Consider the following 15,550-nt stretch of genomic DNA (forward strand, 5'->3'; position numbering starts at 1 on the left):
TGTCGCCCTTGGTAGAGAGCTGTGGTGTCACAGCTCACAGCAACCTCAAACTCTTGGGCTTATGCGATTCTCTTGTCTCAGCCTGCTAAGTAGCTGAGATTACAGGTACCCGCCACAACACCTGGCTATTTTTGTTGTTGTTGCAGTTGTCATCATTGTTGTTTAGCTGGCCTGGGCCACGTTCAAACCCGCTAGCCTCAGTGTACATGACTGGTGCCCTACCCACTGAGCTACAGGCGCTACCCTTACCACTTTCTTAACAGCTATATTCCTAAAAGTTTCAGCCAAAAACATGGTTGTGCATTATATAATATATGGAAGTGCATTTTACATGGCAAAATGCAGTATATCAGATTTACCTGGTGCTTATTATACCCCAAAATATAGAAATGGATCTGGAGGGGGTATGGAGTACTAAGAGGCTGCAATTTTTTTTTTTTTTTGAGAAAGAGTCTTACTTTGTCACCAGGCTAAAGTACCATGGCATTAGCCTAACTCACAGCAACCTTAAACTGCTGGACTTACGCAATCCTCCTGCCTCAGCCTCCCAAGTAGCTGGGACTACAGGTGACAGCCCAACACCTAGCTAGTTTTTCTATTTTTAGTAAAGATAGAGTCTCATTCCTACTCAAGCAGTTCTCCTCCCTTGGCCTCTCAGAATGCTAGTGAGCTACCGCCTGGTTGATTTTTGTAAACTTGTCAATTTTCCCTTATATTTCTATTTTTGCTTTATATATTTCAAATATCAGTCATTTTTGGCATATAGAGTGAAGATTTTTTTTGAGAGTGTATGTACCTTTCATCTGTATAAATATATCAGCATCAATATATTTGTCCCATTTAAAGTATGAGGTGGGCCTTTTCAGTTTGACAGCTATCTCCTTTAGCACTGGGAATTTTTCTTTTATTATTTCTGTCATTTTTATTCTCTTATTGTTTCTGTTCTATCCTCTGCAGCTTCTGTTGGACACATTTTCGTCTAGATTTAGCCTTTAAGCCTCTTAATTTTTCTTTCACTCTTTTTGTACTATGTTCTTATAAAATCACTTGCCTGGTTTTCTTTCTTTCTTTCTTTTTTGAGACAGAGTCTCACTATGTTGCCCTCAGTAGAGTGCTGAGACATCACTACTCACAGCAACCTCAAACTCTTGGACTCAAGCAATTCTCTTGCTTCAGCTTACCAAGTAGCTGGGACTACAGGCGCCTGCCACAACGCCCAGCTATTTTGTTTATTTGTTTTTGTTGTGTTGTTTAGCAAGCCTGGGCTGGGTTCCAACCCGCCAGCCTCAGTTTATGTGGCTGGTACCCTAACCACTTAGCAAGAGGCTAGGAGCCACTTGCCTGGTTTTCTAGCACACTTGATAGTCACCCTTTAGATCTCTCTGCTATTTAGTTTAACTTGTAAAAACTGTTAATGAGGCTGGGTACAGGATTACTCCTGTAATCCTAGCACTCTGGGAGGCTAAAGTAGGAGCATTGCTTGAGCTCAGGAGTTTGAGGACAAGAACAAGAGCCATCTCCATCTAGGCATTGTGATAGGTGCCCATAGTCCCAGCTACTAGGGAGGCTGAGGCAGGAGGATCCCTAGAGCCCAGGAATTTGAGGTTGCTGTGAGCTAGGCTGATGCCATGTTATTCTAGCCTGGGCAACAGAGTGAGACTCTGTCTCAAAAAAAAGTTAATGATGAAATTAAAAAATTGTTAATGGTAAAATTAAACATTTTAAGATCTCTAGTTATTTCTTTTCCCTAGGTGAAATTATGGAATTTCTGCAACTCTTGCATCTTTCCAGGGATGTTAATTTTCTGATTCAAACTCTTTATTTATTCTAATAACTTCCTTTTATTGATTATTAGCTCTTACTATTTTTTTTGTTGTCGTTAAGCAAACCCAGACTGGATTTGAACCCACAACCCCTAGTATAAACAAGGCTAGTGCTCTAAGGACTGAGCTATAGGCACCCAGCCTAGCTCTTTTGTTAATTAAATTTGGTGCCTATCTTCCAGTGTGTTGATTTCCCCCAAACTGGAAGCTGTGGACCTTAGCTTCTCCAGGGTGTAAGAGCTCCCAGCCTACACTGGGCACAGTGACCTTCTAGAGCAGCAGTTCTCAACCTGTGGGTCGCGACCCCTTTGGGGGTCAAACCACCCTTTCACAGGGGTTGCCTAGATACATCCTGCATATCAGATATTTATAATACGATTCGTAACAGTAGCAAAATTACAGTTATGAAGTAGCAATGAAAATCATTTTATGGTTGGGGGTCACCACAACATGAGGAACTGTATTAAAGGGTTGCAGCATTAGGAAGGTTGAGAACCACTGTTCTAGAGCACTTCTCCACCTTCCTTCCCCATTGCCCTCACCCCCGAACCCCCTAGCCTGCGGATGAGCCTCTCCCCAGCCCCTTATTTAATACAGGTAGGGAGGGGCCCAAGCTAGTGAATGCCCTAGGGCTTCCTCTCACTCACCTTGACTCTGGGGCAGCTACATATACAACCCACCCCTTCTAGGGAAGATTTTACTGCCTATGTGTGTTTTGGGTCTTCCTAGATGCAATCCCTGTTCTCTATGTCATAGGTCAATTTCTAGTCAGCCAATGGCATTCCTTGATGTTTGGTTTCTCTTCTGCCACCTATCCGGTTTCCTGTGTGTCGATCATTCAGCAGCTCCCTGCTCAGGTGGGAAAGCTCAGATAGGGTGAAGCTGAGGGGTTCTCACAGCAAGGAAAGGGCGGAGCAGCCTCCCAGGCCTCCTGCTTTCTGAGTCCATGCTCTTTCTCTCGCATCACTCCATTCTTTAGAAACTGATCTCCAGGGTACTTTATAAATACATTTAGCTTTGAATGAAAATTCATGAAAAATCAAAAAGTTGAAAGGGGGCAGTAAGAAGGTATCAGAAAACTATAAACATTGCTGGGTATTTGAAGCTCATGAATAACTCAAATTTTCCTAACTGTTGTTCTGTCAGAAATGATGTAGGGGAATGTGATTTTTAAAATACATGAAGTGGGCTCTTATTTAGCACATAAGCCACTTGATTATGGGCAGTTGGTGATCTTAGAGGCTTGAGGCAGGGACTGGCAAGCTTAGGTTTGGGTTTTTGATACTACTCTTGTGATCTCTGATGGAATGGCTGTCTTCGTTGCCAGATTAGGAATTCTATGAGAACTCTGTCTGTCTGGTTCATCACTCTATCCCTTGCACTTTCAGACCCCTTACAGGGTACGGATATAGTCCACAAAAAATATTTGATGAATCAATGAAAAGAACAAATTAGTCAACTAACCCTTCAGTACAGGATAAAAATCCTTTATGGACCAGGCAGGTTAATATGAATCTGTAACATGGCTCATATAGGGCAGTAGAAGTTAGTGGGAATTAGTGCAACTAATGGTGCATGCCAGACCAAAGGCACTCAAATTCCAGTTTTATAAAATTCCAGCCACATGAGAGACATTGTGTGGGGATAAGTTGGGCCTTTCTGGCAGCACATCAGTAACCTCTACCCCAGAGGCTGAGGCTTCCTCTCAAAGACTGTCTTTAAAGTATCCATCGTGACTTCATGGTCTCAACAACTAAACTTTTTTAGGCAAATTCAACAGAATTTCAATGAGAAATGAAGAATATGCCATCATCACAATTTTAAATTTTCTGTAAAAATAAGAACTCTATGAAAACAATCATCAATTCCTAGCTGTTACCTAGTTTTGTCCCTTCAGCAGCCTTATAAGATAGTCAGGGCACATTTTCCCATAGCAGAGTTGGGGGCTTGAGATGTAGCAACTTACCTGTAGACACAGGGCAGCCAGAGGTGGACTCCGCACTTTGTTCCCTCCCTCAGTGCCATAGTTCAGTGGTTAGGGCACTGGCCACATACACAGGGACTGGCAAGTTCAAACCCAGTCTGGGCCTGCTAAACCAGAATGACAACTGAACCAAAAAACAAACAACAACAACAACAACAAAAAACAAACAGCTGGGTGCTGTGGCAGGCACCTCAGCTACTTGGGAGTCTGAGGCAAGAGAATCACTTAAGCCCAAGAGTTGGAGGTTGCTGTGAGCTGTGATGCCATGGCACTGTGGGCAACATAGTGAGACTCTGTCGCAAAAAAACAAAAAACACAGGACTTTTTTCCCCTTTCTGTGTACCAGTGGAGTCTTAATGCTTCAGCCACTAATGCTTAACACATGCTTTAACACGTTCAGGGGCCTCAAAGCAGCTTTGTGTAAAGCGTTCACAGGCAGTTTTCCCCAATTCTGCACAAGTTAACGGACAATCACCGAGCACTTGTCTTTCATCCATTCTAGAGACCACTTGCTTCTAAGTTAGTACCAAGCAGGGAATAAACATGGTCACGTACTTAAGAGCCTGGACTTTGGAGTCAGATGGTCATTTATCAACACCCAGGCTCTGACATTATTAGCCATTTGACCTTGGGCTTGTACTTAAGGGTTCTGAGCCTATAAGATGAGGAGACCCAGGAGACACACCACACTGGCATGTTGGGAGGTTGATTGACAAGAGATAAGGTGCTATAGAGGGGTTAGCTCAGTGCTGGATGTGTAGCAAAATCTTAGCAATTGGTAGCTGTTATTGTCTTTATTAATGTAATAGTCACTATTATTATTATTGCAAAAACTTCATGTTTGATTGTTACCTGGTTTTGCTCTTTTCCTAGTCCAGCAGAAAGAGGAAGGTCAGGCTTATAAGGCGCTCATCTCCTGAGCATCAAACCCCTGTTACATTTTAGTCAGTGGCTCTTCTAGCAACTGTCTTTAAGTTTTTAACTATGTCAGTGTCCATTTCTCCACCCCCCCACCCCCGGCTCTCCAATTGAGGAGACCCATTTGTGTGCTATCTCTGTCATCTGCGCTTCACCTGCAGTTTTGGCAGCCTGGCCTCCATGCAGAGGGCTTTCTGTTGAAAGGGCTTGAACTTGACATTTTAAACACTGAACACTGAAATTGAATATAACAAGGTTTTAAAGCAAAGCTATAAAGGAAGTTTTTACAGAGAAATTTTTGGATGATGACTTCAAAGCACCTGGTAGATCCCACAGCATGGTATCTCTTTGAAGTATCAGCAGATTGGCTTTCAAAGCAACCAACTCAAGGTCCTCATCTTTCCAGATGGAAAGGTTTTGAACGGCTTTCTCCAGGGAGTGTTGTTACTTAGTTCATCTCCCCTTTGCCCCTCGAACAGATGGTTTAGATCATGTGAGCATTTTAAGGGCCTCTGTTCCTAAAGTTTGCTCACTCAATGTGAGCAAAAGCATTCTCTTTCTTTGTGAAGAAGGTACCAGCCATATCAAAACGGCATCTATAATACTTATATATGTATATATATACTGCTTTTATTATATATATATGTATACTGCTTTCTGTATATATTATAATTATGGCATTTAAATTTGCATTAAATTTTAACAGAAGAAAAAGAAAGCAACTTGAAACAGGAGAAATTCCTGAAATTCAAATTACATGATAAGAAATAGTATTTCTTAAAATAGCCATCAATTTAATACATTATGAAATAATATTGAGAGGTTAGAGTTGTCATTTTTAAAATCTGCGTTTCCATTTGAGATGGATTTGAGTTGACTACCTGCTGTGGAAAATGAGGCCAGGCATGCATTCACACTGTCTGCACTCTCCTGAGTTTTGTTAGCTAAGCTAAGGGCTTAGCTTTGGGTTTTTGTTTTGTTTTGAGGCACAGTCTCACTTTGTCACCCTCTGTAGGGTGCTGTGGTGTCATAGTTCATAGCAACCTCAAACTCTTGGTCTTGAGCAATCCTCTTGCCTCAGCCTCCCAGGTAGCTGGGACTACAGGCGCCCACCACAACGCCCAGCTATTTTACAGACAGGGTCTTGCTCTGGCTCAGGCTGGTTTCAAACTCGTGAGCTCAGGCAATCCACCCACCTCGGCCCCCCAGAGTGCTAGGATTACAGGCATGAGCCACCGTGCCCACCCGTGGCTTAGGTTTTATAACATTGCGTTTGGGCCCATCACTGTAACGTGCATAACTACCGAGTATTTATTCAATCTCTAAATGGTTTCGGTGCTCACTATTTGACCTTTGATCACAGCTTCTCCATGCCTGTGTATTTATTTTGATTTCCTTCATCGTCTGGATTTTGTTACCTGGCAGGTTCTTTATGGGTAGATTCATGAAGACTGTATTCCCAGGGTTTCTTGCCGTTTGAGTTGGTGGTCTATTACTTTGCAGTCTGGACACCTGAGTGGATACATTGTTCTCAGGATAGAAAGATGCTGCTATATCATCTTCTAACGTTGAGGGTTGTTCACCATTTTCTGAGTCACTTTTTTGGGAACCAGATGTGTCTGATTTTTCAGACAACTGGCTGTCCAGGGTATTCTACTTCACTGTTCTCTGTCACTCTGGTAGGAGGATTTATTTATTTGTAGGAGTAAGGGATTGGATTTTTTTTTTTTTTTTTGAGACAGAGTCTCACTCTGTCACCCTGAGTAGAGTGCTGTGGTGTCATAGTTCATAGCGTCCTCAAACTCATGGGCTTAAGGGAGCCTCTTGCCTCGGTCTCCCGAGTAGCTGGGACTATAGGTGCCTGCCATAGCACCCAGCTAATGTTTCTATTTATAGTAGAGATGGGGTCTAACTCGTGCTCAGGCTGGTCTCAAACTCCTGAGCTCAGGCAATCCACCCGCTTCAACCTGGCTAAGGGACTGGATTTAGCACAAATGTAAATATATCATTTTTTTATAATTAGAAAATTGGATGCATGATAGTAATAAATAAGTAAATAAAACACAGCAGATAAGGAAAATCTGTACAATGTTACAGAGAGAACATACATACATGCATAGAAATAATGATTATTTTAAGTATTAGATTTATACTACAGGGTGGCCATAAAGTTCCTTTGCACACTATTTTAAATTGCACACGAGCTTTATGGCCACCCCATATGTGTACATTTTCCAACATGCTTCTTTGTACTTAAATGTTTATCTTGATAAGAATTTCCAAGGAAGTGCAGCAAGACCTATCTCATTCTCTGCGAGGGCTGCCCGGGACTCCATGGACACCTGCTCTTGTCAGTTATTTAGTGTATCTCTTAGTGATGAACATTATTTTTTTTTTGGAGACAGAGTCTCACTTTGTCACCATTGGCAGAGTGCTGTGGCATCATAGCTCACAGCAACCTCAACATCTTGGGCTCAAGTGATTCTCTTGCCTTCGCCGCCCAGATAGCTGGGACTACAGGTGCCCGCCACAACGCCTGGCTATTTTTAGAGACGGGGTCTCACTCTTGCTCAGGCTGGTCTCGAAGTCCTGAGCTCAGGTGATCCTCCTGCCTCGGCCTCCCAGAGTGCTGGGATTCCAGGCACCTGCCCCTAGTGATGAGCATTTGGATCATTCTCTGTTATATAGGATGCCTCAGTGACCTTTGTATATTTAAGACTTTGGGATAATTTCTAAAAGTGCTGGGATAGAGGATATGCACATTGTTTACTTCTAGTCAGCCATTTCTGTCATTTCTCCATCCAAAATACATCTCAAGGCCTCCTCCCTGTCCCCACTTCTGCTGCCACCTTCTTCTTTCACCTGGGACTGCAGCTGGTCATCAAGTTACCACCCTTGCCCCACTCACTTCCCAAATCCACTTGGTATCCAAGAGCCAAAACGATCTTTTATTTTATTCATTTTTTATCAAGTCATAAATATATAAGTCATGTATACATTAATGCAATTATGAGGTACAATGTGCTGATTTTATATACAATTTGGAATGCTTACATCAAACTGGTTAACATAGACTTCACCTCACTTAAGTATTGTGTTAAGACATTTATACTCTACACTTAATAGATTTGACATGTACCCTTGTTGTGGGACCACACCTATGGAGCAAAACGATCTTTTAAAACAGAAATCACATAATTGTGATGGATGTGTTACTTAGTTCACTGTAAGCATTTCACATTGTATATTGAAGCAGTACCCTGAACCCTATAAATGCATCAATGTACAAAGTTATGACTTAATAGAAAATAATAATAATAAAAAATAAACCAGTTAATAAAAAAAATTCAGATCCTCATGGTGCATGAGACAAAATCTAGACTCTTCCCTGAGGCCTACACAGGCCACGGGACCTTTCCCCTCTGGCTCTGCCCTCCTTTCAGCCATCTCTGCCTCGGGGCGTTTTCCTCTGCTGTTTCTGCTCCTAACACTCCCAGCCTCTCATCACTCCGCCTTCCCTGACCATCTTTTATAAGGGCTCCCTTAGCCTCTTCACTCTGTCCTGTCACCCAGACAGGGTCTTTCCTTTGCAGTCCTGGTCACATCTACAGTGCCTCTGTTTATTTTGCTTTATGCATTATCTGCCTATCTCCCAACCCACCCTATAAGGGCAAGGGTCTTGCCCTCTCGCTCCACTGTTATCTCAGCCATTAACACACATGCGTGTGTGAATGCATCAGTGAATACATTAATGAATGATAGTGGCCATATTGTCCACTCCATCAGTGGGCCATGACAGGATGCAAAAGAGTCTGTTGTGTGTGTGGATTATCTAGGAGCAAGTAACAGTGGCTGAGGGAAAAGGCATAGCTCTGCCACTTGAGCACAGTGAGAAGCTAGACCAGCTTAAATGTTCTAGGCCTTAGTTCCTCAAATTGGAGGGACACTCAAAAATTTAGTCCCTTAAATTATGGGGTTGCACCATATGAAAGTCATAAGGAAGCCAAAGGGAGCCTGCTCAGCTGACCATGGGCTCAAGTCCTAATGCCCCATCCGAATCCTTCCTGGGACTGGCTGTAGCCAGTAGCTCTGCTCTGTCTTAGACATCAGTGGGAATGAACCCCTCGGACTCTGGGACTGACTAGGATTCCTAGTAGTGACAGCAGTTTCTCCACTGGGAGTTTAATCCACAGTCACTGGGCAAGGGCACTAGAATGCTGGGAAGGGGATTTGCTCCCACCCCTGCAGAACAGAAGAACCTAAGTTAGCCTCATTTTCGAATGGGATTGGGCCAAGAGCAGGGGCAAATAGGCTCTCTTGTGTTTAACTGAATTCATGGTATGACAGGGCCTTATGCTACCTATCTATCCTACAGAATTATTTCTGAGGATCAAGTAAGAGAGAGAGTTGAAAACATTTTATAGAGCACAGAGCATCATTCCACTGCAAAGGATTACTAGTTTTACAATCACTGAAATTGCCATTAAACAGCAGGTCACCCAGGAACACATGTTTCCCTGGGGAGGGGCAGTAAATCTGTTGATCCTCCAACTGCTCACCACAGTCAGACTTTGAAGAGATGAGCCATGACCTCAGCCTGTTTTCCATGAAGGTTGCATGGAACTCTTCAATGTCCTCAATTAGAAGACCCTGTGTTATTTTTTTAAAAGCCAGTGGTGAATGCACACTTGCTTTTGTACAGGGTTACTCAACCTCAACACTGTTAGATTGTGGCCAGATAACTCTGTGTTGTGGGGGACTGTCCTCTGCCTTCAGAATGTCTTGCATCATCCCTGGGGTCTACCTAATAGATGCCAGTAGGGCTGCTCTCTCTCATTTGTGACCAAAACCATCTCCAGTCATTGCCAAATGTCCCTAGGGTGGGAGTTAGGGATACCAAATCATTCACAGTTCAGACCACAGCTTTAATTCTGTGAGGCAGGGATTTGTTAACTCATTTTCATGGATGTCAAAATGCAGCTGAGTGGAGTTCAGTAAATGGCTAACAGCCACATCACTAATTCCACCACCAAGGTGTATGAGTGCTCTCCACTCCTGCTCACAGCACCACTCCACCTTCAACACAATCTACTGAGTCATTCAGCAAATACTGATCAAGCACCTTCTTTGTGGCAGGCAGTGTTCTAGTTGTTCAGTAAATATCACTGATACCTGATACGGGGAGAGAAAACTATAAAGAGAGGCAGCTGTGTTAGTTTCCTATCACTGCTGTAACAACTTACCACAAACTTGGTGGCTTATCTTACAGTTCTGGAGGACAGAAATCCAAAATAAATTTCACTAGTCTAAAATCAAAGTATTGGCTGACTTGTGTTCTTCCTGGAGATTCTAGAGGAGAACGCATTCTCTTCCTTTTTTGGGCTTCTGGAAGCCACTTATATTCCTTGATTTGTGCCCACTTCTCCTTTTTTAAAGCCAGCACCGTGGCATCTTCTTTCATCACTGGTCTGTGCTTCCATCCTTATATGGTCACTTTCTGACTCTGATCTTCCTGTCTCCCACTTATAAGGACGCATATGATTACATTAGGCTCACATACACAAGCTAGAATAATCTTGCCATCTTGACATATCAAATCACATTTTCAAAGTCTCTTTGCCATGTTAACATATGCACAGGTTCCAGACATGGACATCTTTGTAGGCTATTTATCCAGCCTACTATAGTCTATCCTCTGGTCTCTGAAGATTTATGTCCATCCCACATGCAAATACATCCATCCTATCCAAAGTTCTCATTATAGTATCAACTCAGGTCTAGAATATCATCCAAGTCTCATTAACTCAAAAACCCAAATCTCATCATCAAATCAGTTAGGAGACTCTGGGTATGATCTATCTTGGGGCAACATTCCTCTCTATCTGTGGACCTGTGAAACTTAAAAATAAGTTATCTGCTCCCAAATACAGTGGTGAATCAGGTAAAGGATTCTAGACATTCCCCTCTGAAAAGGGGGAAATGAAAGAAAAAAAGGACTCATGAAAGTCAAGAAAATATAAAACTCCATTAGATTTTAAGGCCTGGGAACAATTCTCTGGAGTTCGGGGTTCCACTGTCTTGGCCCACAGTGTCATCTTCGGGCTCATTCTTCGTTTTTCAGGAATAGTAGCATGTGTTTGCAGATAGATAGTTTTATCAGCCTATTTCCTGTCTCTAGAATTTTGGGGAGTCAGACAGCCTTCTTTCATTTTGTTCTTTCTTTTCCCCAGTCATCCCAAACTGGCAGCATTTCTACTGGTATGATATCCTCAAAAATCATATGGAACTCCTGCATATATCTCTAGGATTCACTTTGTTAGACAAGAGGCTCCTCTGCAAATCTTTCCTGGAATCCCATCTCTATTCTCGGCTTCTGCTGAGACGCCCAGGGGGATCCATTAGTCACATGTCTGATCTCTTCCAAGAGAGACCTCTGTATGATGAAATACTCTGAACTTTGTGTTTTTGGTTTTTTTTAGAGACAGAGTCTCACTTTGTCGCCCTCAGTAGAGTGGCCATGGTGTCACAGCTCACAGCAACCTCCAGCTCTTGGGCTTAGGCGATTCTCTTGCCTCAACCTCCTAAGCAACTGGGACTACAGGCGCCTGCCACAACACCTGGCTATTTTTTTGTTGCAGTTTGGTGGGGCCGGGTTTGGACCCGCCACCCTTGGTACATGGGGCTGGTGCCCTACTCACTGAGCCACAGGCACCACCCCGAACTTTGGATCCTTCTGACGTCCTAGCAAAAGGATGACCAGCCATTCCCTTGGTTTTCTTTCCCCAGCACACTTTCCTGACAGTGAATTTCCTAATTTTAGTATCTTTTACAATCTGGATAGGCTGAAAATTTTCCAAATCGTCAAGTCCTAGTTCCTTTTTCTTTAACAGTTCTTCCCTCAGTCTGTCTCTTTCCTCTCACATTTTAATCTAAGCAGCAAGAAAAAAACCAGACTGAACCTTCAACACTTTGTTTGGAACTCTCCTGAGTGAGATATCCAAGTTCATCATTTCTAAGTTCTGCTTACCATGTAGCTGTAAGACACAATTCAGCTAAGATTTTGCTGCTCTAAGAGGATTCCCTCTCTTCCCGTTTTCAATTACATGTCCCTCATTTCCTGAGCCTTCACCAGCAGTGCCCTTAATGTCTACATTTCTATCATCATCCTATAAAGGATGATTTCTCTAAGATGATGAAAGTTTTCTATAAAGTGTCTCTCACTTCCTCTTGGGCTCTCACTGGTCCAAGGTTTCTGAGGATTAGGACATTGACATCTTTGGTGAGTCATTATTCAGCCTACTACAATAACTATTAGGTTATTACTCAGTCATCAAACCTTTATTGATTATTTCTCACCTTCTGAGAACAATGTTAGATACATAGGTTAGTAGTATAGCCAGGCTGACTAGACATGCTGGTTTGCCCAGACAGTCCCATTTGTTCTTTTTGTCCCAGTATAAGTGTGGTGGTACCCTTTTTTCCCTTTGAGAAGTATCTTAGTTTAGAGGGTACGTTTTCTGGTCACTCTAAATATAGGTCTTAATGCTTAGCCTTAAGGAATTTATCATCTCATGGGGAAAAGAGAAACGTATGAAAATATTATCAAACAGTTGTGGGTAAGTGCTAAATGTTAGGACATTTAGATGCTGCTAAACGCCCTCCAGTAAGCAGGACAGCTCTCAACAATTATCTGTTAGCCATTTTACCATCTGGAATTTAAGGGTCATTTGGAAGCTTTGGGGATTTTATATTAAAAGTGCTGTCCCCAGACCAGCAGCATCCCGATCACCTTATTAGAAATGTAAATCCTTGATCCCCATCCCAGACTCCCACTGAATCAGTGGGTGGGACTCTACAACCTTTTTTAACAAGCCCCACTGTCACGTCTGTTTCTCTCTTCCTCTGGCCCCTCATTCTCTCTCTCCCTCTCTCTCTGGCATCTCAGGCAAGGATACAAACACTACAATTAATACTATAAATACTGCTCTGTCCAGAGTTTCCCTGACAGCACATGGGTCAAGATGATATCATTAAATGTTAGTTTGGTGAGAATAGTTCTTTGGTTCAAATGATCTGTTTTTAAATAAGTTTTTCTCAAAGTACCATATTTATTTTTTATTTCTCTCCTTGGCTTTTGGCAGGAGCTGAGAAAAAGCCTGGAACTTAGTGTAAATCTACAAAGGAAGCAAAAGGATTGCTCCAGTGATGAATACGACTCCATTGAAGAAGATGTGCTCTCTGAGCCTGAGTCCGAGGACCAGGTACTGGTGGACCAACCCAGAGATGAGCCCTTTCCTTCCAGTGGGAATTCAGTGCAAAAGGATGTTCCCAAGGACCAGGAGACAGAAGGACGCTCTTGCCATGGCCCTGACACACTTGTGGTACTAGAATTTAACCCAGCTTCTAAAAGTAAGCTTTGTCTTAGGTGGCATTTCTTTGCCTTTGATATCTCTGAATCTAATAGTAGAACTTAAACTTCCAGTGGTACTTTGAACTCAGTTTTGGGTAGAAAATTTCACAGGCCAGGGAAGTATATCGGTCAGATATCTGTTGATTGTAAGAGGCAGAGCCTTCCAAAGGCTTTCAAATGACTCTGAAATTCCAGATGGTAAATGTCTGGGCAGAGAGCTTTGGGGGCTGTCCCGTGCATTATAAGATGTTTAGCATCATCTGTGTGCCAGTTGGCTAATACAGAGTAGCTTAAGCAAAAGAGACTATTTATTGGATTGAATAACTGAAAAGTCCAGAGCTATAGCAGGTTTCCTCCCCTTCCCTCCTTCTCCCCTCTTCTCCAGTCCTCTTCCCTTCCCTCCTCTTTCCTCCCTCCCCTCATCTTTCCTCCCTCTCATCTCTGCCTTCCTTTGTGTTGGTTCTATTCCTAGGTAATCTCTTCAACATACAGGGGTAAAATTACCCTCATATGAGACATTGGCTTTGCAACCCCATCAGAAAGTGATTTTTTGTTTGTTTGAGACAGAGTCTCACTATGTTGCCCTCGGTAGAGTGCCGTGACGTCACAGCTCACAGCAACCTCCAACTCTTGAGCTAAGCTATTCTCTTGCCTCAGCCTCCTAAGTAGCTGGGACTACAGGCACCCGCCACAATGCCCAGCTATTTTTTGGTTGCAGTTGTCATTGTTTAGCAGGCCCAGTATATGTGGCAGGTGCCCTACTCACTGAGCTACAAGCTCCGACACCAGAAAGTGAATTTTTCTTTCTTAGAATCTTCAGCAAAAGTTCCAGACCTGGCTCTCAAACCCATATTGGGTCATAGGCTAGCTCTGATCTAATCACCATGGCTCTGATTGGCCAGGTTCAGCCAATAGAACTAAGGGGTGTGGTTATTACCACCCAATCTCATGGACTGGTAATGCAGTAAAAGTGGTTTCCAGAGGAAAATTAGGGTGAATCTGAAGGAGGGAGGAAGCTGGATAGGCAGAACAGCAGCTGTCTGCTGAAGGAGGTTTTTCAGAAAAGAGCCTGGAAAGTAGGGGTGAGCGAAATAATTGATGAGAGACAGGGAGGAAAGGTAAGGTTGTAGGAGGTAGGTCTGCTTACAATAGTCCCCATGCCTGATCCTAAGTTGGGACGGCACCTCTCTCTCCATTCCAAGTGCATCCTCAAAGCCAGGTGTGCCAGCTATGACAAGACCATTTTTCTGAACCTTAGGAAAGAGAAATGAGGAAATACCTGAAATCGGGCAGTGTGGTAGTTTGCTAGGGCAGACATAACAAAGTACCACAGCCTGGGTGGTTTAAGCTACAGACATTGACAGTCTCATCATTTTGAAGCTAGAAGTTCAAAACCAAAGTCAGTTTCTTCAGAGGCTTCCTCCCTGGCTCGTAGATGCCACCTTCTTCCCATGTCTTCACCTCATCTTCCCTTGTGCGTGTCTATGACCTAATCTCCTTTTCTTGTAAGGGCACCAGTCAGATTGGATCCGACCCACTTATATGACCTCATTTTACCTCAATTGCCTCTTTAAAGACCCTTTCCCCCCCAGGCAGACTGGTGGTTAGGATTTTAACATATAAGTTTGGGTGAGGGGGATCAACTCATTCCATAACTGACAGCCCTGGAAAACACACCCAGTAGTTGATGTCCCCAGAGAAGATAGCATTTGTCCATCAAACATGCTGTCATCATGTTCTCGCTCGCCTCCAAACCCTTGCCCAGGCTCTTCCCTCTGCCTGGATGACCACATTCCCTTTCTTCTGCACTCTGACCCCTGAAGCCTGGTTCCCTGATGTTCCCTCAGGATTGCGCTCAGAGGTTGCTTCTTCTGTAATGCCATCTTTTCACTCCCATTACGGCTGTGTGGGTCAGGCCTCTGTGCTCATGGCGCTGCTCTCACTGAGCAGAGAGTTTTCTTCCTTCCCTCACCCCGTCCTTGCTCACCAGCCGGTGTCCGTTTGCCAGGACATAGGCCAGCTCATCCCCTCATTGCTTCCCAGTGTGTACACACTTTCCAGCCACTCGGGACATCTCTGTCCGTTAATGGAAGGTGTTATGCCACCTGCTAGAACATTAGGTAGTCAGGGCTAATGCTAATAATGCTCCCTCCTGGGTGAGAGCCCCAGGACTGCAGACTGCAGGGCTGCAGGAGGAGATGGTGAAGGAGGGACAGGGCTCTAAAGAGGTTGACTGAGCCCTGGAAAAAGTGGGGGCAGGGGGACATGAGAGTCATTCTTGGTGTGAAGGCCTCGGACACAGAACAGTTGACACCAGGCACAGTTTGAGAGTGAGACTGGGCAAAAAGCAAAGAGAGAAGAGCAATTTCTTTCTTTCTTTCTTTCTTTCTTTCTTTCTTTCTTTCTTTCTTTCTT

The 15,550-nt window shown here is 43.5% G+C and overlaps 1 protein-coding gene across 1 annotated transcript in view; it reads left to right on the plus strand.

Annotated features, from left to right (window-relative positions):
• Window positions 1-15,550, plus strand: part of KIAA0556 (KIAA0556 ortholog) — a 235,310-nt gene that overhangs the window by 124,338 nt on the left and 95,422 nt on the right. Inside the window, exon 7 of the mRNA XM_003795751.3 lies at window positions 12,867-13,134. Coding sequence (XP_003795799.1) covers window positions 12,867-13,134 — 268 coding nt within the window. The remainder of the gene's footprint in view (window positions 1-12,866; window positions 13,135-15,550) is intronic.

The sequence above is a fragment of the Otolemur garnettii genome, unplaced genomic scaffold, assembly GCF_000181295.1.
Source record: "Otolemur garnettii isolate 467f Iridium unplaced genomic scaffold, OtoGar3 scaffold00096, whole genome shotgun sequence".
In the NCBI taxonomy this organism is placed as follows: Eukaryota; Metazoa; Chordata; class Mammalia; order Primates; family Galagidae; genus Otolemur; species Otolemur garnettii.